The 27,122-nt window shown below is 42.2% G+C and overlaps 1 protein-coding gene across 2 annotated transcripts in view; it reads right to left on the minus strand.

Annotated features, from left to right (window-relative positions):
* Nucleotides 1-9,825: 9,825 nt before the first annotated feature.
* SNX17 (sorting nexin 17) overlaps nt 9,826-27,122 on the minus strand; it is a 149,845-nt gene continuing 132,548 nt past the window's right edge. For both annotated transcript variants that reach the window (XM_033938345.1, XM_033938346.1), the window contains exons 12-15: nt 16,832-16,909; nt 15,421-15,495; nt 15,254-15,295; nt 9,826-10,911 (exon numbers count right to left, since the gene is read on the minus strand). In XM_033938345.1, coding sequence (XP_033794236.1) covers nt 10,792-10,911; nt 15,254-15,295; nt 15,421-15,495; nt 16,832-16,909 — 315 coding nt within the window. In that variant the 3' untranslated portion in view covers nt 9,826-10,791. The remainder of the gene's footprint in view (nt 10,912-15,253; nt 15,296-15,420; nt 15,496-16,831; nt 16,910-27,122) is intronic.

Raw genomic sequence — 27,122 nt, forward strand, 5'->3', positions numbered from 1 at the left:
TCCCACCAATTTTCTAAGATGTTCTTAGCTGCTGTTTCATATATATTTTCATTAAAAGAGCACTCTAAACAGAGAGTAGGTCCAGAGATTTACAGAAAAAGGCTGTGTTTGGTAATTGACCATGCTTATTATCACAGTATTCAAACCAGCAGTACCAGATTTAGACTTGGTGAGGTCCTCAGTTACACCATACAAGTATCATTATACCCTAAAAACAATACTTTTGTGAGGCCCTAAGCTGTAGCTCATTTAGCTTATAGGAGAAATGACATTTCTTTGCAACATAGTCTCTTTTTTAACTCAATACATTTTGCTCCATTTTTCCAAACCTTTCATGCCTTCAGCAAAATAATGTTGTTCGTAGCTAATGTTGACCTAAGAAATATTGATCTGATCCTTAACAATCTCATGGATTCTGGATGTCAGGTGGTTAGAAGCACTCCATTTATTTCACTAATACTAAGGAGTAGTTCAATTCCCCTTTCCCACTCCATTTTGGGTGGTGTTTCAAAAGTATAACTCACATTTGAAGAGGAAATAGAACCAGGTAGAAAGATTCACTATTGAAGTTTAGATGTATTTCCATTGTCAGATCCTCCCTTTGCAAGTCAGCTCTTAAAACTTGATTCATTCATTTACGTTGAGCTGTACAGATTATGCAAGTGTCATCAGAGGTTGCTTATTTTGAGAGCACATATCACACAGCATTGCAGAGATCTAGTATACTGGTACATGTTAATGCTGGAGAAAGATGGGACTTTTAATGCATTCATACCTTTCCTTGGCTCAAAATAAAATAATCCAAAGATATGTAGTACATTAGCTTTTCATATCACACCCAAAGAAGAGACTGATGGGGACTGGAGACCTCATGTACTATACTTGTTTTTACATCATTCTTATGGTGGTCTGAGAAAAGGTATCCATTCGTACAGTGATATGCCACTAATTTCTATGCAGAAACCAATTCATTTAACATGCTTCTCCTATCAGCACATCATTTATAAATACAGATTCACGTGGGTTCCGTTCTAGGAAAAACCGCGAATACGGTTTTTCATGGGGGGAGCCTGAAGAGGGCAGCCGGAGCACTGCGAGTGCAGGAAATCACTCGTGGCATGCTCCAACCGCCTCTTCCTGCACTAAGTCAGGCCTTATCCAATCAGGAGCTGCGTGTCAAAGCAGCTCCTGATTGGATAAGGCCCGACTTAGTGCAGGAAGAGGCGGTCAGAGCGTACTGTGAGTGATTTCCTGCATTCTCCTTGTCGGAGATTTGTGGTCCGAAAATACCACAAACTGCCGACTGCGAACAACCTGGGGAACATTGTAATTCAGTACATGAATATGAGGGCACAAAACTCACTATGAACAGCCAAAAGATACCTGCAAATGTAGAAAGTTTTTAAAGTTCAAATAGAAATCTCTTTACAGTTGTGCATTTCTTTAAAGGAGTCCCATGTATGCAGCTCTCTGATGTGGTGAATGCTAGTAATGGTTTTCTTAACACACACCATGATCGTAAAGCTGAAGCCACCTGAAATTGGTGTAGTTTTTATATCTGCTCAGAATTATTTATTGAATATGTTAGGATTTTAGTAGCTTTTTATAGGAAGAGGTGGCAAGTGCAATCTGGTTATTTGCAGTTCTACTGTGTAATTATAATTATGCCCTAATCTTTGGTCTTGTATTTGACTGAATCAATTAAATCTTTTATTAAATAAGCAAACTCGTAAACTCATATTTGAAAATGACTTTAGTTCAGAGTATCATATTAAAAAATTACTTAAGATTTTTCTTGTGGATATTCCTGATAATTTTGGAAAAAACATGAGTAACTTTGCTGTTTATGGAGGACATTACATGAGGTGTCTCTAGGCAAGTACAAAATTTTGCATGAAAGTTGTATTTTCAGGAACGCCTAAGTCTCTTGTTGAGATATTTTATCCAGAACTGTTATGCAGTCATAATTCTTGCATATGTTAAGGTATTTTTAGACCCACATCAAAGCCTTAAGAGATCCTCTAAACAAGAGAAGGATTATGGTAGCTTTGGAAATGATTCACAGATGGTATTACAAACTGAACAGTATCCCATTTTCTCCAAAATCAGACTAGCTACTGTAACATTTTCACAGAGCCTGTGGAGCAGAGCATGTTAATTTGCTTGTTGAGAGAGATATTTGCTTACATACTTAGAAACTATGAATGAAATCACACAAATTTTATAATGTCTGAAGCGTCCATTAAAAAAAAAAATCCATCAGAAATCAAGGAAAACAAACTTGAAAACAGGTAAGTTTTATTACTTAGATTAAAATGATTGTTTTTGTCATGAATTATGATAGTAGAAAAAGCTTACCTCAGAAGGGAAGGGAAAGTACCATATTTGTTTTCAGGGGTTTTTTTAGACTTGGGCATGTACCATGAATCTGGGATTCCATCCCCTCCCCTATATGTTGCTACTGTTTTAATTTGCTCCTTAAACCTGGCTGTTCATATAGTATATTCTAGGTCAGTGTTTCTCAACCTTTTCAAGCCAAGTACCCCCTAAGCCTAACAAATACCAACTGAGTACTCCCAGCCGAACTCCGCCACTGACTTCACCCCCCATAAATTATAATGCAATTTCTTCCATCCATTTTTTCATATACACACAATATAATCTTATTAATACATACTGGTAACCATAAAATTAAAAAACACAAAGCACACTATACGCAGAGAAAATGTTAATTATCATTTATATTCAGGTTTTTTCAAAGATGTCAAGGCAGTTGACTTTAAAATGCAATGTCACCTTAGTGACAACTATAGAAAAATAGATAAATATAGTGCAAAATATAGACAGCAGATATAAATTCTCAAAACTGACACATTTTGATCACTAAATTGAAAATAAAATAATTTTTCCTACCTTTGTTGTCTAGTGATTCTCTGGTTGCACTTCCTTCTGACTGTGCATCCAATCTTTCTTTCTGCCTCCTGCATGCTTCCTCTCCTCCAGACCTCATTCCATTCCCCAACCAACATCATCCCTCTCTGTCCCTCCATGAGTCCAACTTTTCTTCCTCTCTCATCCGCCAGATTATTTTTTACCACTGCTCACCAGCCCAATGCCCATTTCTCCTTCTGTCACCCCTCTCCAGCACCATACCACATCTCTCCCTATATGACTATGCCCAACATTCCTCCCCCTTGCATCCCTTCAATCTATCCCTCTGTTCCCTCTCCACCACCATATCCAACATTTCTCCCTCTCATCCTTCTATTCCCCATGCATCTTTACTTCACTCCTCTCTATGCCCAATTTTCCTCTTCCTTTTTCCCCTTGTGCACCATCTCTTTCCCTCTCACTCACACACTCAGGCCCAATTGTCCCTTTCTATTCCCTCCTTATGTCCCAAATTAGTGCCCCCATCCCCCTCACTGCCATGCCAAAGCCTGCCTACCCGCCACCGATTCCTACCCCTCCCCAACTCCAGGAAGGGAAGGGCCAGGTGCATGCAATGATTGCACACCGCTGGACCAAAAGCCTTCCCCTGATGTCAATTCTGATGTTGGAGAGAAGGTCCAAGTCAGATTGGCTGGCCCGGACCTTCGCTCCAACGTCAGAATTAATGTAAGGGAAAGCCTTATCTACGGAGATGAGAATTATCGGTATCTGTGCTATTACAGTTTTGTACTCAGGTATTTTTGGTCACTTATTTTTCAAAATTTTCAGCATTTTTGTTTGGAGGTTACTGAACTAAACTACTAACATTGCTCTCAGTTCCTTCTGTGTACTCAACCTTCTTCCTCAAGTCTGAGGCTATTAAACTGAGTTAGCTCTCATGGGTCCATTTCACTGCTTCACATTTTTATTTCTTCTATACAAGATTAAAAATTAAGGGCACAGATTATTTATACCTGCAAATTGAGAGACCTTTCTATAAATTGTTGAATTTCCAGGGAAAATATAGACAAACTCCCTGAATTTTCAAAATTACTAAGCCCTGTCATTAGGGCACACACATCCCCTTTTTTTAAATTGGTATACTACCAGGGGGTTCTCAACCTAGCCAGAATATCCACAATGAATATGCATGAGAGAGGTTTGGGATAAATACAGATGGTTCAGACAAATTTATCTCCTGCATGTTTAATGTGGATATCCTGAAAACCTGCCTGGCTGAGTACAGACTAAGGACTGGGTTGAGAACCCCTCCTATAATATAGAAGGCTAGCAAATGGCAACTATAGGTAATTTTGATGTAATTTGCATGGAATGACACTTTCAGGTGCATAAAGCAATAAAATCTATTTTTCCTTTAAATAAGAATCTGGATTCTGTTGCATGTATAATTCAAAAGGATCTTTTATTTTATTTATAGGTATTTTAGCATTAAATCAAAGCAACAACGAAAGATTAGGTTCCTACCTCTGCTAATCTTCTCTCTTACACATCCACACTTTATTCTGGGACCAGTGGGTTTTATGCATCTTTGACCGCCAGGCACTATAGAAAGCTTCAAATGACTAAAGCCATAACCCTTCCCCTCTGCTAGCATATCCTGGAGCATCTACAGAAACGAGAGAAAGGGAAACAGGGAACTCCCTGCCAAATAATTAATTCTGCTCATAATAATTTATGCAAAACAGCAACAATGAAAACTGTAAAACAGATTATCACATATTAGAACTAGAGAATGACACGGTGGCGGTTTACCCGCGGCCACCGCATTTTAGCCGCGGGTCACCCGCCGAAAACGGGGAAGAAAACTAGCAGTCGCTGCGGCGACGGGGACAAGGCCATTCACCGCCCGCGGGGCGGTGAATGGTCTTGTCTCCGCAGTGAGGTATCAAGGATCGCGCGGTCCCCGCAGCCACCGCCCGCCCGCCCGTAGCATTTAGCCAGCTCCCTCCCTCCACCTCACCTTAAATTTCGAGTTTTCCGGCTTCCTTTTTTCCGAGCCGCACATGTTCAAAAATCCGTGCACGCGCGACTCGCAACCGGAAACAGGAAGTTGCAGGAGAGGAGAAGTTTGATTGACTCGCGCAGCCGCGCGTGCACGGATTTTTGAACACGTGCGGCTCGGAAAAAAGGAAGCCGGAAAACTCGAAATTTAAGGTGAGGTGGAGGGAGGGAGCTGGCTAAATGCACGGCTTTTTGAACGCGTGCGGCTAGGGAAAAAGGAAGCCGGCAAACTCGGAACGAATATAAGGTGAGGTGGAGGGAGAGTGGGGGCTGCTGGACCATTCTTCATTACTTTGCCATACTAATTCCATTCTATGTTAGGTGCCACGGACTCAGATTCGAGTCCTAGCGATGATGAGTTAAAGATCCCAAAAGAAGCCAACTTCTAAATCCAGTGGTTAGAGCTACACTACACTCCTTGTGACCCTGGGCAAGTCACTTAATCCCTATTGCTTCTGACACAATGGGCAGTTCCAAAGACCAAGACTGGCCAGTGTCAAAGACAAGATGCTGAGCTTAGTCTCCACTGTTTTTAGTGATCAACAAAGTTCTATGTTTCTATAATCACCCTAATTCTGTTATCATTGGACTAGATATTCAAAATGATTTAAATGGCCAGGACAGGCTCCTGGCTGTTCAAATCATCTGTCCAGGGCTAACCAGGCATTTTCAATCTTCATGTTCAGCCCAAATGGTGTCACACAATTCAGCAAAAATACCCAATGTTGTTCCTCATAATTTAAATATTGCTCATAGAAGGAACAACATTGGGTATTTTTGCAAATGGAAGTTGGAGGGTTAATTCCCTTGAAACAGCCAATTGAGTGAAACATGAATTCATGCTGGGACACAAGATAGGTTGAATTTGTTTTGAATTTAAAAAGAAAAATGATCAATGAAGAATCCTATAATGGCAAGAAAATATAATGATAAAACAGCAACTAATTTTGCCTATTTTTATATATTAAAAAAGTACTACATAAGGTGAATGTCCATATTGCTGTCTGTTGTTCTGCTGAGCACTGGCATTGAAACAGCAAAATGCATTTATTGCATACTTGTCCTCTGTCGCAAACATTATGGTGGTATATTAGTTGTGTTAATAAAAATTTATAAACAAAGCCCTGCCAGCTGAACATCTCTTTCTCTAGTTCAGCAGCAGGAACTTTGATTTATAAGAATGGAATACGCTAAATATTAGAGTACTAAGGCTTATATGGATGCTGCGGGGACGGTGACGGGGCGGTGAATGGGATGGCAGTGGCGGTGACGGGGCGGTGAAAGGGATGGCAGTGACGGTGACGGGGCGGTGAATGGAATGGCGGTGACGGGGCGGTGCAGAGGATGGTGGGCCGGGGACGGGGCGGTGACGGGGACAGATTTTTTCCCCGTGTCATTCTCTAATTAGAACCTAAACTACAGAACTGCTATAGGGGGACACAGCCTGACCTGTCAGAAGGGGGTGCTAACCCAGGGCCCCCCAAATACAATTTTATATCTAGTCAGATGGTACTCTTATAAAGAGGTTGGTCCAAACCATAAATCCAGCTTACCAGTATTTCCAGGCAGGTGAACAGTGAATCAGACATACATAAGGTGGGTTCCCGGAATAAAGTGTGGATTTACAAGGAAGAAGATTAGCAGAGGTAAGAACCTAATCTTTCTTTCTTTTTTTTTTTTTTTTTTAATTTTTATGATTTTTACATTCTTACAATAAATGAGTTGTACAAATTATCTTCAATTAATACATGAAAATTGTAATTACAAATAAATCATCTTATCACATAAAATATATCCCTCCCCTTTTTTCATTTCTTAATTCCATATAATATACATTTCCCTCCCCATTCTAATATAACTATTACTGATGTGCTATTAAATCTGATCATTAAAATAACGAGTCAATGGTTCCCAAATTTTCCTAAAATTATGAAGATTTCCCTGTTGTAATGCTATTGTTTTTTCCATTTTGTATATATGACAGACTGAATTCCACCAAAATGTATAATTTAATCTTTCGTTCTTGTACAATCCCCCTTTATTCCAGGACCAGTGGAACATAACAGAGTAGTCCTGAAAATTCAGGGTGGGACTGATGAGCTTGCTGCCAACACCGAAACACCAAAAGCAGCATCCTACTTGGCTGCCACACCAACCCTGTAAAACCTGGAGAAGGTGTGCAGAGAGGACCACGTAGTAGCCCTGCAAATCTCATCCGGAGGCACTGCCAACGACTCGGCCCAAGAGGAGGAAACCCCCCTGGTAGAATTTGCCTGCATCTCGAGGGAGGGGGCTACTCTCCTACCACGACAGGAACTGTCGCTCAAATCCATCTCAAAATGGTAGCTCCAAAGGCAGTTAGGACCCACAACTCGGTTATCTCCAAATCCTGCTGCAAAAGCTTACGCTCATCCAGGGACCACAGAACTCTGTGCCGGGCCTGAACCAGAAGGAACAAACATCGGAAGGCGAACTGCCCGATTCACATATAAAACAGAAAACACTTTTGAAGGAAGGAAGAAACCGTACTCAAGAGCACTCCAGTAGCCGTAATACACAATAAGGATCCCGACCGGGCGAATAGGGGCCCACTAACCAAACCAGTAGAAGGATTAACAAAGACCCGGGATGAATGGAAAGACTGGTCGACTTCGGCCTACAGAACTAAGGGCTAAAGGAATAAACGACTCCCTATTACAATTATTCCCTACACCTTTTACCTCTGTGGGCTATAGTTGACGTGTCTTTCTATTCATCCCGGGTCTTTAATTCCTCTATTGGTTTGGTTGGTTGTCCGATTCCATGAATGTATCATCCAACATGGCGTCGAGGGGTCCAGGAAACGCCCTCAGCTCCACCGGCGGGGACTGGGAAGGGCCGAAATTGCCCATACGGCAGGGGCGCCATTATTGGGGCGGCAAATGCCGCCTCTGCCGTATGGGTGTCGCCGAATGTGGTATCAGCAATGTAAAAAAAAAAAAAAGTATAACGCGCTCACGGATATTACGCGCATGGTTATTGCGCGGTTTGTAAAATCTTGTATAGCGTGCGCGTTATATGCGTGAAAATACGGTAATTGCAATTTGTTTACTTTTCCATTGGTATAGGGTCATTTATACAAGAGATATTTTCAACGACTCTTATCTTTTCAGGCAGCTTCTTATGATAAAGAGTTTGTTAATCTATTAGTTAGCTCTGTCTTTTACCAACAGTTCAGGAAATTATTGAAAACCTACTTATTTAAGAAATTTTTGTAATTTCTATGTTGTTTTTATTGTCACTGTTTCAATTTTCTTTTGTAAACCACATAGAAAGCCTAAGGTACTCTGGTATATAAATACATTTTTATGTTATAAGTATCGAGACCCCAGCACATCATTACTGGGGTATGCCCTTGGAAGAAACAATGCAACATGAACATTGTCTAAGTATTTTTTCAAGTTTTGTTAACCAGAAGCTTCCCGTTTTATAGAACAGATTCCATGTGCTGAAAACATTCTTACTGGCAAATAATCTTGGCAGATCCAGCACTTTCTTGCACAGAACAATTTTAAAGCATTTGTCCACTGTTAAAAGAAAAGCATTTGAACTTTTTCTTTGGCTTCCCATTTGGTGATGAACCCATATGTCAGTACAATAGAGCTTCACTCTTTCTGTAGAAGCACTGCTTATTTACCTGAGATTAATGAAGAAGGTGGTGCCAATGTTCTTCCTTCTTTTAAAACAAGGACCACCAAATTTATATTTATGGAACAATATTTGAGTTATGCAGATTGATATAACCCAAAGTTGTAAACATTCGGTAGAAAAAAAAAAGTTAAGTCCTTCATTTTAAATAACCATCCATACATTTATTTATCCAATAACAACCAATCAGCTTACATGCTTACTATCACCAAGTAAAATCTTTAAAAAAGATTTCTTAGGCCCCCTTTTATCAAGCTGCATTATTTTTTTTAAAGCTGGCTGCAGCAGTAAAAGCTCAGACGCTCATAGAATTCCTATGAGCATCAGAGCTTTTACCACAGTGGCTGGCAATAAAAAACCCTAACGTAGCTTGCTGATTGGTCTCTTTACAGTGAAGAAATAAACATAGAAACATAGAAATTGACGGCAGAAAAGGGCCATAGCCCATCGAGTCTGCCCATACCAATGACCCACTCCCCAACTTTTACTCCCCTATAGATCCCACGTGAATATCCCATTTTCTCTTAAAATCTGACACGCTGTTGGCCTCAATCACCTGCTGAGGCAGCTCGTTCCAATGATCGACCACCCTTTCGGTGAAGAAGTACTTTCTAGCATCACCTTGAAATTTCCTTCCCCTGATTTTCAGTGAGTGTCCTCTGGTTACCGAGGGCCCTGTAAGACTGAAGATATCATCTTTCACCTCTATACGTCCCCCCTCTCTCTTTGCTCCTCCAGTGAGTACATCCACAGTTTTTTTAGCCTTTCTTCATACGTGAGATCCCTGAGCCCCAAGACCATCCTGGTAGCCATTCGCTGAACCGACTCAATTCTCAACACATCTTTCCGGTAATGTTATAATTTTATGTAAATGTATCTCAGATACCTAATTAACCTCCAACTCTCAGATACTAAGCCCAGCATCAATCAATCTACTAGATACTGACCCCCCCTTCAGCACCCAGATACTTGCACGAATCAATCCATCGTATCCAGATTCCTGGCCCAAATCAACCATTCAGTACACTAAAATACAGATCCAACCGCAATCCTGGCGGTACACTGCCTTGGGTGAATCTCTTCATAAAGGCAGTTAATAAATCCCAATAACTAAATAAATTAATTAAATAGACAAATATAGGTGTGGCATCTACCAAATATCATCACTCAGAAAATAATACAGTATAAAACTAACAACCAATTAGGATTTACTTTAATCATGTTAGCACTTTTGTAAACATTATTGGTATTATACATTAATGGTCATATCAATTTGTAAACATAGAATAAACTACAAGCTTAAGATTACAACCGTGTGAATAGTATGCTATAGTTTCTATTTATAATGAAAAAATTAAAGATATAGTAAACCAGAATACTGTCTCTTCCAATAATGTTTACAGATATAAAATTTTATTTCTTAAATTGTTCTTTGTGCAAAAATACTAAACACTAATTTGGCATTTATGAAGACATAACAGTTAAGCTTTACCCTTTTGGAGAACAAATGGTCCATCTTATGCTTCTGAGGCATCTTTCTAAGTACTCTTCTTTCTATTCTGTGCAAATTGACTGGCTATAAGTGCAAGCTTGGATGTAGGACTGGCCAGAAGGACATTTGACAGTATATTTCTCTGGACAGTTTTCCAAGTTTCCATGGTTAAAGCTCACTACATGGAGTCTTCTAGGAAGCTCATCATCAAATAAAACTGTACATACAAAAAATTTTTAATTAGATTTTTATACTCCTGATAATCTTTCCATAATCACCCTTCTCCCTTCTGGAATCTCAGTGCTTAGGTTTCCTGGCAGTCCTGGGGATCATGTTCATAGGAAGGTGGGATGCAGAAAGATCTGAGCTGGTGGTACTCCGAAGCAGCAGAGCAGATTCTGTAATCTCAGGAGATCACAGATCAGGCAATGTAGAGGGAATGAAAATCAACACCTAGGCCCTGATTTTGTAAAGCACTGACAATAAGCAAAGGCCAGATGAGAGCTGCCTGAGCATTTGAAACCTCTCATGCATTCTAGAGAACACAGAAGACATGAAGAAAATTAGCAAGATCTCAGTTAAGATGAGATTCCCCCACATCTATCCTTGGCCCTTCTGGTCAGTCCTGCATGCCATTTGGCATTATAGGGAATGGGCATTTACAGGTCATCGTCTCCGATGCCCTCGAAGGCATAGTTCCCATGGAAATCATTGGCACTCAGATCATTGGAAGAGCTGGAGTTGCTGATCCCACGCAGGCTGACTGATGTTAGCTTACTCTGAAGCAAAGGAAAGAAACAAACAAAACATTACACATAAGTAATAGCATAATTCCCCACCTCTGGAGCTGCCTTGCTCTCTTTTTTTATAGTCCACATTCAATTTAGGCTTTTTGGAACAAACTACTCAAAATTCTTTTGATACCCTTCTATAGGTAAAAACATTGACTCGACATGGATCATGTTTCTGAGAAACTGCCTGCATCAGGAATACATAGCTTATAAAACTGCAGCTTCTGATGATGAGTCCATAGCATCCCAGGTACCTGGCATGCCCCTGTAACCATGTGCCACAGGCCTTACATATATGGTCCGTCCAGTCTGCCCAAGGTAAACTCACAAAGGGGCTCATTTTCAAAGCACTTAAGACACACAAAGTACTATAGAAACCAATGATGCTTTTGTGTGTCCATGTGCTTTAAAAATTGGCCCCAAAGTATGATGTGATGTGATTTGCTTTAAAAATCAAACATTGATTTGCCCTTGCCATTTTCATGGCACAGACCACAAGTCTGCCTAGCACTGACTTTGCTTCTCAATTACTAGTGTTGGCATCTAATCTAAGCTTGTTTGGTTCCATGCTTTCCACACAGGATTCTTTTATGTTTATCTCACATATTTTTGAATTCTGTTACCATTTTCATCTCCACCACTTGCTGTGGGAAGACATTCCAGGCATCTACCACCCTCTCTGTGAAAAAATATTTCCTGATGTTATTCCTGAGTCAGCTCCCTGCAATCCAAAGCCATATCCTCTAGTTCTACCACTTTTCCTCCTTTAGAAAAGGTTTGTATATTAATACCTCTCAAAAATTTGAATGCCTGTCTGTCATATCACTCTTGCCTTTCCTTTCCTCCAGAGTGTACATCTTCAGGTTATTAAGTCTCTCCTCATGTTTCAAGTGGTGCAAACCCCATACCAATTTTGTTGCTTTTCTCTGAAATGCTTCAAGTCTTTTTATGTCCTTAGAAAGTTACGGCTTCCAAAACTGAACACAATCTTCCAAGTGGGGCCTCACCAATGAATTGTGCAGGGGCTTTTGTCCTCTTTTTACATCTTTAGTCATTTTTTCCTCTGCTTGCTGCCTTTTTAGAGCTCATCCAACAGCAGCACAGGTGAAGACATCAGTCCCCCAAGTCCAGGGCAGGCCTGCTGCACCTGCCTTTAAGATGGAGGCCCCAAAAATGGTATCTTTCCTGTTTTGCTATGTTCACCGTATAGAACCTGGTGAAGGTATGAAGAGTATGTAATATAGCCACTCTACAAATTTCCTTGGGCAAGACAGCCCTAGTCGCCACCCACAAGGCAGCAACTCCTCTAGTGGAGTGCACTCTCAATGTGGTCAAGGGCTGTTTACAACAGCCCACACTCAGAGGAAATGGCCATTTTAATCTATCTGGATGTTGAGGCTTTAGATGCTAGCCTCCCTTTCTTGGCATGACAGGTCAGAACAAAAAGGTGATCCAATACGCAAAATTCATTGGTAACTTCGAGGTACCAGAGCAGCACTCACTTGACTTCCAGCAAATGTAATGCTTTATCCTTTTTCTTAGACCCTTAGGGTGAAAGGTGGACAAACAGACTTCCTGATGGACATAGAAAGCCAAAACCACTTTCAGTGAAAAGGACAGAACTGTACGCAAGAAGAGCCCTGCTTCCATGATCCTAAGGAAAGAGTTTGTATCTTGGAAACTTGTCTCACTAACATAATCACCATCAGGAACATGGTCTTGACTGTAAGATCCAAAAGGGAAGCCCCCAAGCTTGGAAACATGAAAGGTCTGCCATCTGTATTTTCAGTGATCCTACTGATAGCTCCTTCTTAGGACACTCCTGCAAGAATTCCAGAACTACTGAAATTAAAGCTTCTTCCCCACACACCAGCACTGAAAAGACTGTCACCATCAACAGCTTCTTTGCTCTGAGAAATGTGGCGACGAAGCTCAAAGCGTTCTGGATTCTCCATAAAGACCAGTCACTGAGTGAGAAGATCCACTTGCACAGTCTGAGGCCTTCATCTCTCAGGAGACGGACCAGGTCTGCATACTATGGTCTGAGAGGCCAAATGGGCACCAGGACCACCATCCTGCATAAAACTCAACAAGCAGGGCCATTGGGGAAACACGTACAAGAGTTCTATCTCCAGCCATGGTTGGACTAATGTGTCCAACCTCTTGTTTCTGAGTTCATATCTTCAGCTGTAAAAGTAATGTTGTCTTGGTGTTCACTATGGAGGCCAGCCATCAGATCCATTTGTGGAGGCCCCCACCACTAAACTATAATGTTGAACGCCTGTGGAGACAGTGACCATTCCCCAGGGTCCATTTTCCACTCCTGCTATGTGCGTGGCCGAAAGAGCATGCAAGTGAGCCTCTGCTCACCAGAGGCTGAGCTTCTAGGTGCAACGGGGCACTCCTGGTACCTCCTTGCCTGTTAACATAAACTAACTGCTCTCACATCCAAGAAGGCCGACTACCCTGCCTTCCAGAGACTTTTCTAGTGTTTGAAGTGCTAGACGAATGGCTCTGAGCTCCAGGCAATTTATGGACCACTTCTACTGAGCCAGAAAGTCTATTGCCCCTGGACTATGGAGTATCTGCCCAAGTCTATGTCCAGGACCGGCTCTATGGCCCGAAGAGCCAGTAGCCTGAACTTTGAGAGCTCTCTCATGCCAGAGAATCCACAAAGCAGTATGGTAGGGGGGCAAAGAACTCAATTTTGTATCCCTCCTGGACAATGGCCAGGACCCAATTGTCTGCACCAATCAGACTAGATCGGTCAAAAGGCTGACAGCCTGCACCCTACCTGGGAGGGGGGGGGGGGCTTGGCCCCTGTCCTGGCATCATTGTGCTTTCTTAGAGGCTGAGGAAGAGTGAGCCCGAGGCTTGCTGTCTCCTGTCCCCATTAAACCACTGATGAAGCTCCTGAAAGGACCTCTGTGTCACTTGGCCTTCCGCATAAGGACAGAATCTTCGAGAGCCTCAAAAATTGCCCTCTCCCAAACTCTGGGCCATCCGGGGTCTGCTGTCTGGTAAGGCCTTGTGGCAATAGTCCACAACATTGGCCATCAGGTCATCTAGGCTCTTTCCAAAGAGCATCTGCCCCTGAAAAGAAAGCCTATTTAAACATAGCTATAGAGACAGAGTCACCCACTCACTGTCTAATCCAGGGCATCCATTGGGTGGAGATAGCATAGGCTGAGACCTTGCTCATAACTCTGATATCATACAGAACATCCGTTATATAATTCACCCCAGATTGGAGGATTTGGAGAGCCTCATCATCCTGTGGGTTTGAGGCTCAAGACAGGCAGGGGTGGCAAGCATGTGTCACAAAGTAAGACTAAGAGCCAAAGTTTCAGGACCACTAGACACATTGAACTAGTTTCAAAGTTAAAATAGTTTTCCAGATGTGCTTAAAAGAAAAGGCAGAATGCTCAGAATAGCTGTCATATTTCTTGCTGAATGGAGCATGCGAATGCAGCAAACCAGCAGCCACATATAAAAGAATGGCCTAATGGGCAGACCTGGGGCTGCCACTGTTGACTCCTCTGTTATGTGGCCTAAACTGTGAGCACTCTGGAAGCTCCGCACCATTAAGAAGTTCTTTGACAAAGCCTCTTTTCGTCTGCTGGTGCAGTCTTCTATTTTGAGTATTCTGGATTACTGTAATATTGTGTATCTAAGGGCTTACAAGAAAATGCTCAAGAAACCGAGACTGATTCAGAACACAGCTGTTCGCCTCATTGGTTGCCTGTAGAGTCCAGAGTTGTGTTTAAATTTTTTAGTATCTGTTATAAAGCAGTTTTCGATATGTTACCAGACTATCTTGCTCTCCATTTTCTCTTGAGTCACTCTAACAAGAGTATATGTATGATTAACTTGTTTAACTATCCCTCTATTAAATCCTGTCACTATAAGAAGTTTCTTGAGAGAACTTTCGCTTTCCAGGCCGCTAAACTGAATAGGGGGCTTGGAAAAACTGTTAGAGGCTACCTCTTATTTTGATTTTAGAAAACTGTTAAAGACTCATCTGTTTGATAGGTTGATGCCTTAACACGTTCCGTGTTTTTACAAAAAATCTCATGTTTTAACTGATCCATTCCAATTTTATTTGCTTATTTTACCTCTTATGCTATTTCTATTCACACTATATGTATTAACTTCTTGTTGTAAACCACTTCAAACTTTTTGGTATAGCGGTATATAAAAAATAAATTATTATTATCTCCAACAACAAAATACACCACAGGGTCTGAGCATGCCCTCAAATGGCTTTCCATTGTAACCCAAAGTCCTGCCAGAGGAAGGAGGTAGCACTGTAAAAATCAGTACAACTCACCGAAAGTTTAACAATAGGCTCCCTGCTTGAATCTGGTGAATCCTAGAGTGGACAGGGGAAAAAGGTGGCATCTAGGTGAGTAATACAACAGGTACAAGTTAAAATGTTTAAAAGGTATAAGCTGCCATTGTACTGACAGTTTCAAAGTGGGATTTCTTCCCTCTTACCAACAAAGGTGGAGATTTCACAGCTTGCTGGCTATCAGATCGACGCAAAGCTCCATTCATGCGTTTTCTTAACATCTGAAAGTTGAAGGTATAACCGCAAGCATTAGTTGCACAATTTGGTAGGAAGTCTGAGAGTCCCCGGGCTGTATTCTATACATCTTTCCTATAAAATGCCTTTTGATGCAAGCATGCTGAAGCCTACATAATTAAACCTCAATTCCCACAGCTTTTCTATGTTACTGCTTAATCATAAAGCATCAGGAATATTTTATTTATAAAATCAAATAGCTTGCTCAAATCCACTTTCTTCAGTTCAGCTCCCCTCATCAGTAACACATCTGAGAAGACTCAAAGCACTGTATTGTCACATCACAATCATAAGGCCAGGTAATCAGCAGCAAGATCCGTTATCACATCATATTATTCATAACTTTGCTTACCATGCTCAGCAGTTGAACCACAACTGTAAATTACTTGCAAACATCCTAATGAGATCCACTGCAGCTAAATCCAACACCTTTGTTAGTAGGCTCAGCAAAGGGTCAAGACCTGGAAGGGCCCAGAAACTGAAGCAATCTTCACAGGCAGCAGAATGGGGTGGGCCATAGGGGTCATGGCACCACCAGTATTTTGCCCAAAACAACATCAGCAACTAGTCAGTTTGGAGGCAGGGTCAGAGATTGATTAGTTTGGTCCCTTCAACGAAAAATATATTCTGCTGCTCTTTGAGGTATCTCTTTCAAGCAGTGCAGAGCTGGGGAATACTGGTAAGGGGCAATAATGAATGCTGCAATGCTGCAGCTCCTGCTCCATAAGTTCAGTCAATTTTGGGGCACAGCCTCCAATTCAGTCAAGCACCACGTTAGAGGTAATTCTGTAAGGAGTCTCAGATTTCAGCAGCACACATGTGTGTAAACACCCTTATTCTAGTCAGGTACCTGTATAAATAATAATCTGGCTATGCACTATTCTGTAAGGATATCCATATTTTCCACAGCATGTATGCTGAAGGTGGCCCTTCGGGTTGGGTGCTGTATGTGTATCTCCCCAATCTAGGCACAAGCATTTACACCATTCTATGGCTAACTACTCATACCTAAACACAAAGGCATCTAATTACATTGGTATTTTATATAAGACAACAGTCTACTTTCCTTTATAGAACAAGTTGCTAAAAGGAATGCCCTCCTTATAATAATAATAATAATTTTATTTTTTATATACCGCCATACCCAGCGAGTTCTAGGCGGTTTACATCAATTCAAAAGGATCTACGTGGGAGTATAGTCATTGCAGAAATAAAAAGTAATCTCTCTGCCCAACAATGTTGTTGCTTTTTCACCATTAGGAATGGGGAATGAAAATTTAGTTCCCATGTTTCTTGTATCTGGTGTTAGGGTTTGTTATTCACCTTTTTGATGCTGCCTCCTGACTTCTTCACCATGAGCTCATCCACCATGGACTGCAGACAGATACTCATCATGATGGCCTGAAGAAGAGACACAACATCAGAGACTTAGAAAGAAAGGGCTCAGGGTCCCGTGGCCCCCTCTCCCCCTGCAAAGAAAAAAAATAAGGAAAAAAAACATTTCTCAAATAATCCTCTCTTTTAATGAGTCTGCTCCATCACCCTACAGCAACCCTACAGCTGAAAAGAGGTACTCTTTACTAGTTTGCAATTTTCTGCCAACTGCAACATAATACAGAAGCAGCTCTACAGTAATGACACAGGGAAAAAATTTGTCCCTATCTCCACCCCATCCCCACGAGCTCAGTCTGCATCTCCACCCCATCCTGTCCTCATGAACTTGGTCCCTGTTCCTGTGAGCTCAGTTCCCGTCTCTGCCCCATCCCCTCAAACCATCTGATCCCATCCACACATGCCTCGAATAATTTTATACTGAACTTATTTTATTAAAGTATAAAAAGAAACAATATTCTGTACAATTGTCATTTTATAAATCAAAGTTCTGGCTGCTGAACAAGAGGAAGAGATCTTCAGCTGGCACGGCTTTGTTTATAAATTTTTATCAACACAATATACTACTTTATCCTAAAGCAAAAAAAAAGAAATAGAAATTTTTTTCTACCTTTGTTGTCTGGTTTCTGCTTTCCTCATCTTCTTGTCATTCTATTCCTTCCATCCACTGTCTGCCTTCTCTCTGCCTCTTCCATATGGTATGTGCTCTATTACTGTGCCTATCCCTTCTAACTCTCCCTTCACCGTTGCAACTCCCCCCATAGTCTGGCATCTCTGTCATCTTCCCTTCCATCTTTCCTTCCCTCCCCCAAGTGGTTTTTTTTAGCATCTCTCTCCTTCTTTCCTTCCCCTCAGATCTGGTATCTATCTTCCCAATCCAGCAAGTTCCCTTTTTCCTTTATCCCCTCCTTCCATCCAGTATGTGCTCCCCTCTCTCCTTCCCCACTTCCCTTCAGCGTCTGTTCCACTCTCTTCCCTCCCCACTTTCCTTCAGTGTCTTCTCCCCTCTCTCTCCTACTCACTTTCCTTCAGGATCTTCTCATTCTCTCCTCCCCATTTCTCTTCAGCACCTGTTCCTCCTCCCCCTCTGTTCTCCACTTCCCCTCAGTGCCCTTCGTGTGGTCCAACAGCCCCCCTTCCTCCCATTCGCCCCCCTTCCTCCCATTCGCCTGCCCTCCCTTCCCCTCACCTTTGCTAGCAATTTTCATTGTCTCCGAGTGGCCCGAGCCTGTTTCTCAGGTTGTGTGCGGCTGCCCGAAAACATCTCCTCTGACGCAACTTCTTGTTTCCGGCTGCATCTGAGGAGAAGTTTCAGGCAGCCACGTGCGACTTGTTTAAAGGCTTATGCTGCTCGGAGACAATGAAAATCGCCAGCAAAGGTGAGGATAAGGAAGGGAGGGAGGGAGATGCCTGAACTGTGGCGATCGGAAGGAAGGAGGGAAAGGGCTGCTGGACCGCACGTTCCCTCACTTAACTGAGGGGTGGTGAATGGCCTTGTCATAAGAACATAAGAATTGCTGCTGTTGGGTCAAACCAGCGGTCCATCGTGCCAGCAGTCCGCTCACATGTCGGCCCTTAGGTCAAAAACCAGTTCCCTATTTGAGTCTAGTTTTTACCTGTGTAAGGTTCCTGCTGGACTAGAACAATCTAACCTTTTCTTTTTTTTTTTTTTTTTTTTTGCGTTATTAAGAACTTTTATTCTAACTAAAAGCTTATACAGTATTTTTAAAAGAATATTTGTACTTATAAGAAATATATTCTATTTTCCTATCATCTTGTATTTTACTGATTGTCCAGTCTTCTTTGATGTAAACCGCCTAAAAATCTGTTGGTTATGGCGGTATAGAAGAATTATGTTATGTCCCAGGTTGCTTTGCAACTCTCCTTTTTTTAATATTTAATTTTTTATTGAGATTCAAACAAGAAGTAATAAAATTATATAAACAATAAAACACAAAGAACATCCACAATAATAACAACAATAAATACACCCAAAAACTCAACTCAAATCCCCCCTCCCCCTCCCCCCCCCACTATCAAATACACAATAGGATCTAGATCTCTCCATAGTCTTATACATTCAATAATTTCAATTTCTTAATAATAACAGTCCAGGTTTGTAATGATTGTTGATAATACCCTCGACGCTTAGCTACATAAATTTCCATCTTCCCTAACATTGAGAGCTTCACCCTCGATTCATATTCATCTGGTACCAGGGTTAAGGTTGTTTCCAATAAGCAGCTATAAGACATTTAATCGCTGCTAACTCCATGCATAATAGGCGTGTTTGTCATCTTGAAACACAAATAGTAGATAACCCCAGTAAACAACACTGAGGAGTGTTGGTGACCGAAACCCCCAATAAGTGGGACAAAGCATTCACTACAATGGTCCAACAAGGTATTAACACAGGACAATCCCATCATATATGAAGAAAACTACCTTCAGCATTGTGACAACGCCAACAACAAGCTGAGATCTGAGGGTACATCTTGTGAAGTCGTTCTGGGGTATAATACCAGCAACTCAACACTTTATAAGCATTTTCCTGGATTAATGCACAAACAGATACTCTACCCACCTCAGCACAAATAGTATCCCACTCTTTAACAGTAAAAATGCAATGTAAATCCCTCTCCCAGTGTTGTCGGTAAATCAAATTAGGAATTTCTCTCCCCTGTAGGTATTTATAAATAACAGAGATGGTCCTGGGCACCCTCTGCAATGTCACCCATAATTGTTCTAAATATTCAGTTTCAAAAAACAATGTTTTATCCCAACCCTGAGCCTCCAAGTAATGTTTCACTTACAAGTATGCCAAATAACCCCCCGATTTTACCCCTGAAATGCGTAATAAGGCTTCAAACGAGATCAAAGTCCCTGTACGTAAAAAATCTCAGGAGGTGGTCAACCCAATCTGTCCCCATCTTTCAAATACTGGATTAGTTTTACCCACCAAAAATTGGGGTTCATCCCTCAAGGAGGCCAAGGTAGAAAAGGCCACCCCATGGTTACATTCCTTCCTCAAATTACCCCACAATGTAAGTAAGTGCAATATATAGGGATTATCAGTTTCCAATTTCCACTGTCGAATCGTCTGTGAAGACCAAAGCCCAGTAGACAATCTATGTTGAGGTATCAGGGACTGCTCTAACAACACTCCTCACTTATGTGGATTCAATTCCCATTCCAATAACATCTGTAGTTGCGCTGCTTGATAATACCATCTAAGATTAGGAACCCCTTTACCGCCCCGAGCTCTATCTGCCCACATCACCCTTTGGGAGATTCTAGGCGTTTTATTTGTCCAAATAAACTTTCTAAACTCTGACTGTAAAATCTTAAACAGTCAAGTGGGCAAAGGAATAGGAAGAGTCTGAAATAAAAATAATAACCGGGGCAACACATTCATCTGGAGGACAGCAATACGTTCCCCATGAAAGCCACAGCCCATTCCAATGTTGTAAATCCGCCCAAATTTTCCGAAGAATCAGCCCATAATTAGCCTCATATAAAGTATCCGAGTCCATTGATAAATAGATACCCAAGTACTTAATACCCTTGGATGTCCATTTAAATGGAAATAGGCGCTGAAAATCAGCAACCTGTAATGGCCCTAAAGTAAGATTCATTATTTCAGTCTTATCTAAATTAATCTTGAACCCGGACACTTCTCCATATTCCTCAAAAATTTGTAACAAGGGTCCCATAGAATGATCTGGGTCTCCCATGTACAAAAGAATATCATCGGCAAATAAGAACATAAGAACTGCCATCACCGGATCAGACCCAAGGTCCGGCGATCTGCACACGCGGAGGCCCAGTCAGGTGCATACCTGATGTAGTTTTAGTCACCCGTATCCCTCTGTGCCTCTCATAAGGAGATGTGCATATAATTTGCTTTTGAATCCTAAAACGGTGGATTTAGTAATAACCTCGGGGAGAGCATTCCAGGCGTCCACCACTTGTTGCGTGAAGCAGAACTTCCTGACATTTGTCCTGGTCTTGTCCCCCCTCAGCTTCAGTCCATGTCCTCTTGTCCATGTCACACTTGACAAGATAAATAATTTATTTTCCTGCTCTATTTTGTCGATGCCTTTCAGTATTTTGAAAGTCTCAATCATGTCCCCTCGCAGTCTCCTCTTCTCAAGGGAGAACAGTTCCAGTTTCTTGATTCATTCCTCGTATTCCTAGTTCTCCATACCAGTTATTAGCTTCGTTGCTCATCTCTGCACCCTTTCCAGCATTTTAATAAGGCTATACGATGTTCAATGCCATCTACCTGGATCCCCTTCAGTCGAGGGTGATTTCAGATAAATACTGCCAATGGTTCTATGGATAATGCAAAAAGTAATGGGGAAAGCGGGTAGCCCTGTTGAGTACCCCACACAATGGAAAAAAATTCAGTGTAGGTCTGATTAATCCAAAGACATGCCCGAGGCTCCCGATATAACGTTCGAACCCAAGCATTAAAAAGTCCCCGCAATCCCACCTTATCTATAACAGCCCACAAGAAATCCCAAGATACCCGATCAAAGGCTTTCTCAGCATCGATCGCCATCAACACCGCCTGTTCCCGGTTCCTCCTCACATGCCACATCAAAAGTAAGGGTTGTCGAATGTTGTCACCCACTTGCCTCTGTTGTATAAAACCAGATAGATCCATATGAATCAAGCTGGTAAGAAGCTTACCCAGACGTACAGCTAAAACTTTTGCTATAATTTTAACATCTACATTCAACAGGGAAATAGGTCTATACGAATTACAACATAACGGATCCCTCCCAGGTTTCAGAAGGATCGCTACACTCGCTTCCCCATGGAATCTGACAAGCGACCCCCTTCTGAGACCCCCATTTATTATACGTACTAACAATGGGTCCACCTGTGGTCCAAATTTCTTATAAAAGCGGCTCGTGTAGCCATCTAGTCCCGGGGATTTACCAGATTTTACACCCCGAATGACTCCCATTACTTCCCCCAACGTGACCGGTTGATTGAGCAACTTCCGATCATCAAGAGACAGCTCCGGTAGATCTACCTTTTCTAGGAAACGATGTACCCCAACATTTTTCCCACTCTCTTCAAGACTATACAATTGTCGATAATATTCCAAACATGAATTACCTACATCTTTATCTGTGACCTGAACCTGCCCCCCACTGTCTCAAATCGCTGTAATAGATGTCTTTGCCTGTTTAATTTTAATATAACGAGCTAATTGGCACTACATTTATTACTATGCTCATACTTATAAGACCGAAAGCGCTCTCGCACATAATTAAACTCCTCCATTTGAAGTTGCAACAACTCCCCCGTATCTGACGCAATTGCACCAGCATATGGGGGTCTGATGTACTCTTGTGCAACATCTCCAAGGAGAGTAAGCGTTCCCGTAGGCATAGCTGGGCTTGAGTTCGTCGATGTTTAAGTCTAACTCCCCACTTGATAAAAACACCCCGCAAAACGGACTTTAAGGCATCCCATAGAATCCCATTTGACACCTCCCCCATATCAATAAACTCCAGATAATTATCTATGCTACGGAGAATCTCCTTTTCCACCTCTGGGATATTAAGTAGAGACTCATTAAGCCTCCAATAGCGGGGTCCTCCCCCAGATATCACCTCGGTACATTCCACCCACACTGGAGCATGATCAGGCACCTGAATACTCCCAATCTCAGCCCCCCTAACCTTTCCCCATTGATTCCTATGAGCCCAGAGTCCATCTATCCTAATATAGATTTGTTGCGCATGAGAATGAGTATAATTACGCTGGGTCCCATGCAGAAGGCGCCAACAGTCTACTAATCCCAAGGAGTGCAAAAATGCCCGACCGAGTATGCCCCCTAATTGAACCTCAACCCCCTTTAGAATAATCTAATCGCCCATTTGGAAACACATTAAAATCTCCTCCCAAAAGTATCACCCCCTGAAGAAATAATAGCAACTCACACTGCAGTGACCGATAAAACTCAGTTTGGGCAGTATTGGGGCCATAGATATTCACTATCGTCACTCTTTGCCCCTGTAAAATCCCTCTCAACGCCAAGCATCTCCCCTGAGGGTCCAGATATACCTACTCAATAACCAAACCCAAACTATTTTTTTACCAAAATTGCAATCCCTCCTTTTTTCCTAACAGAATCTTGCCCTTGATGTGTCCAAACATGTTCAAATGCTGGGTTCTCTAAAAAACCCGCATCCCTGGGCCTTAGATGGGTCTCTTGAAGTAGACAAATATCCCATCCCATTCTCTTCAATTCCCGGAAGACAATATTCCTTTTCCCAGGACTATTCATCCCATTGATATTCCAAGATTCAATCCTAAGCACCTCCCTCTGGAATCCTACCCCCCTACCTCCTCCAGTTTTCCCACAAATCCCCCCTCCCCCCATACATACCGATCCAGCTGCCGCCAGACCAGCCATCGAGAAAGGATGAAGTCTCCCCTAAAGGGCTACTGTCCCCATATACTTCCCAATCATAACCACTCTTTTAAAACAATAACATCTTTCCATCCTAGTCCCATATATTACATCAATTTCCCCCATATCAACTACTCAAAATATCAACCACACTTATAACCCACACTACTCATCCACACCCCCTCCCCCATAACACTCATACATCTTTCTTCCAGCCGGGGGTCACATAACTAACCATTCATAAAAACAAAAAAACCCCAAAGCCTCAAGTTGAAGGACCCTCAATTAATCTAAAGGGCCCCCAACAAGTCCAACAATATCTATACTCCAGTCTCAATGCTGTTACTCAATTCTCTGAGGATGGAAACTTCTTAGTCAACCGATTAATCATGTTCAAGGCCTCCACCGGTCTCCCCACTTTCTTCGAAGTCGCTCCAATTGAAGCACTAGCAAAGTTATTACAACCCAAATCTTTCAGAGCAGTCCACATATCTCCCACCGTATCCACTCTGCGTGACTTTCCATTAATAGTCAACCACATTCCAAAAGAAACAACCAACGATAACGATGGCCCTCCGAACGGAGTACCTGAGTCATCTCACGAAAGGCCCTTCTCTTCTGTAAATTCGTAAGAGCCAAATCTTGAAAAACTCCTACCACAATTCCATTCCATGAAAATTGTGGGCACTTGCGGGCTGCTTGAAGAATGTTTTCTTTAAATAAATAGTCTCCAAAACACGCAATAATGTCTTTTGGGGTGCCTGGTCTGCTCGCCCCCAAGCTGTGGTGCTCTCTTAAAATAATAATGTTAGCTGTATCCACAGTCTCTTTAGGCCCCAATAGCTGACTGCAGAAGTCTTTCACCACTTCTATACAGTTCTTATGTTGATCAGATTCAGGTACCCCTTTAAAACGCAGATTATTTCTCCTGGACCTATTTTCTAAGTCCTCAATTTGCGCTTGTAGATCTGCGAGCTCCTTTACTTGATGGGCCATCGCCGTCTTGGTTTCTATTATCTCCCCTTCCAACCGCAACACATGATGTTCGGAGGCCTCAACCCGACCTCCCAAATCACTCACTTCTGCTCTGATTTTGGTGAGCGCTCTCACCCCTTTTATTTCCAACTTTAAGTCCTGAAATCCAGCTTCCAAAATCATTTTCAGAGCCGACGACAGCTGAAACTGCTCTGGAGACGCCATCTTGGAGTTTACCACTGGTGACCCCGATGCTTTCGCCGTCCGTTTACTGCTCGGTTTCGTTAAAGCGGAACTTGTCCAGCTTTTGGCGACTCACCATGTATTCCGCCCACTTCTGCACTATCAATTGGGGGTTCTGTCTCACTAGGGAAGTAATTTAATCGCCGTTACTTTCAAGCCCCATCGGAACTCGAAAATCACTCTGCCATTCGGTAGAGTGATGTTACTTCCTCTCCCGCTCATGCCTGTCACTTCCTCTCCCGCTCATGCCAACTTCTAACCTTTTCTTGAATCCCTGAAGGGTGTTTTCTCCTATAACAGCCTCTGGAAGAGCGTTCCAAATTTCTACCACTCTGGGTGAAGAAGAACTTCCTTACATTTGTACAGAATCTATCCCCTTTTAACTTTAGCGAGTGCCCTCTCATTCTCTTCACCTCGGAGAGGGTGAACAAACTCTTTCTATACTAAGTCAATTCCCTTCAATATTTTGAATGTTTTGATCATGTCCCCTCTCAGTCTCCTCTTTTCAAGGGAGAAAAGGCGAAGTTTCTCTAGTCTCTCATTGTACGGCAACTCCTCCGGTCCATTAACCAATTTTATTGCTCTTCTCTGGACCCTTTCGAGTAGTTCTATGTCCTTTATCATGTACAGCGACCAGTGTTGGATGCAGTATTCCAGGTGGGGGCGTACCATGGCTCGGTATAGTGGCATGATAATCTTCTCAGATCTGTTTGTGATCCCCTTCTTAATCATTCCTAGAATTCTATTGGCCTTTTTCGCTGCCACCGCACATTGCACAAACAGTTTCATTGACTTGTCTACAAGTACTCCCAAGTCTCTTTCCTGGGGGCTCTCTCCAAGTATAGCACCGGACATCCTGTATTCATGCATATGATTTCTGTTAGCAACATGCATCACCTTACACTTATCCACATTGAACCTCATTTACCATTTCGTTGCCCATTCCTCGAGTGTGGTTATGTCTCGTTGTAGGTCTTGGCAATCCTTCTGTGTCCTCACTACTCTGAACAACTTTGTATCGCCCAAATTTAATCACCTCACTCATCGTGCCAATTTCTAGGTCGTTTGTAAATATGTTGAAGAGCACAAGTCCAAGCACTGAACCCTGCAGCACTCCACTTGTGACGCTTTTCCAGTCCGAGTATTGTCCATTTACCCCCAACTCTCTGTTTCCTATCCGCCAACCAGTTTATAATCCACATGAGTATATCACCCTCGATCCCATAGTTCGCAAATTTTTGAAGTAGACGTTCATGTGGGACCTTGTTGAACACCTTCTGAAAATCTAGATATACGATGTCGGCTGGGTCTCCCTTGTCTATCTGTCTATTTACTTCCTTGAAGAAGTGCAGTAAGCTTGTCAAGCAAGTTCTTCCTTTGCTGAGGCCGTGCTGGCTGGTCCTCAACAGTTTGTGTCCATCAAGGTGATCAATGATGCGGTCCTTTATCAGCACCTCTACCATCTTCCCCGGTACCAAAGACAGACTTATTGGTCTGTAGTTTCCCAGATCTCCCCTTGAACCTTTCCTGAAGATCGGCGTAACATTTGCCACCTTCCAGTCTTCCGGAATCTTTCCTGATTTGATCGACAGATTGGCTATTAGTTGAAGCAGTTCAGCTATAACCCCTTTCAGTTCCTTGATTACCCTCGGGTGGATGCCGTCCGGTCCCGGGGATTTATCGTTTTTAAACCTATCAATCTGTCTGCATACCTCTTCTAGACTGACCGTCGCCCCTGTCAGTTTCCCATCTTCTTTTTCCTGATATATTGGATATATCCTCTTTGGTAAATACAGACGCAAAAAATGTGTTCAGTTTGTCAGTGATCGCTTTGTCTTCCTTTAGTACTCCCTTAATTCCATGGTCTTCCAACGGCCTCACTGCTTCCTTCATGGGTTGTTTCCCCTTAATATATTGAAAGAACAGCTTAAAGTTTTTGCCTCCTTTGTTATTTTTTTTTTTGCCCCTCTTACCGGCTTATAGCACTTGCATTGATGTCGTTTGTGCTTTTCCCTGTTTTCGTCCGTCTTTGATCTTTCCATTCCTTAAATGAAGTCTTCTTGTCTCTGATCACTTCCTTCACTGCTACAGTGAGCCACACCGGTTCCTTGTTCTTTTTCCTCTTGGAACCCTTGTTGATACGCGGTATATATAGATTCTGTGCCTCTGTGACTGTGTCCTTAAAAAGGGACCATGCTTGCTCTAGCGTATTTACAATGCTTATCCTCTTCCTATTCTTCTTCCTCACCATGACTCATCCCTTCGTAGTTCCCTTTTATTCATTCAATTTATTCATTCAATTTTCTATACTGTTCTCCCAGGAGAGCTCAGAACGGTTTATAACAGTTTATTCAGGTACTCAAGCATTTTTCTCTGTCTGTCCCGGCGGGCTCACATCTATCTAATGTACCTTTTCGAAAGTTCAGTGCCGTGGCAGTCATTCTGGATCGATTTTTTGTTCCTGTGTCTAGGTTGAAGTGGATCATGTTGTGATCACTGTTTCCTAGCGTCCCTTCTACTTCTATATCTTGTGCCGGTCCTCATAGCCCATTTAGAATTAAGTCCAGAATT

Source organism: Geotrypetes seraphini, chromosome 3 (assembly GCF_902459505.1).
Source record: "Geotrypetes seraphini chromosome 3, aGeoSer1.1, whole genome shotgun sequence".
Classification (NCBI taxonomy): domain Eukaryota; kingdom Metazoa; phylum Chordata; class Amphibia; order Gymnophiona; family Dermophiidae; genus Geotrypetes; species Geotrypetes seraphini.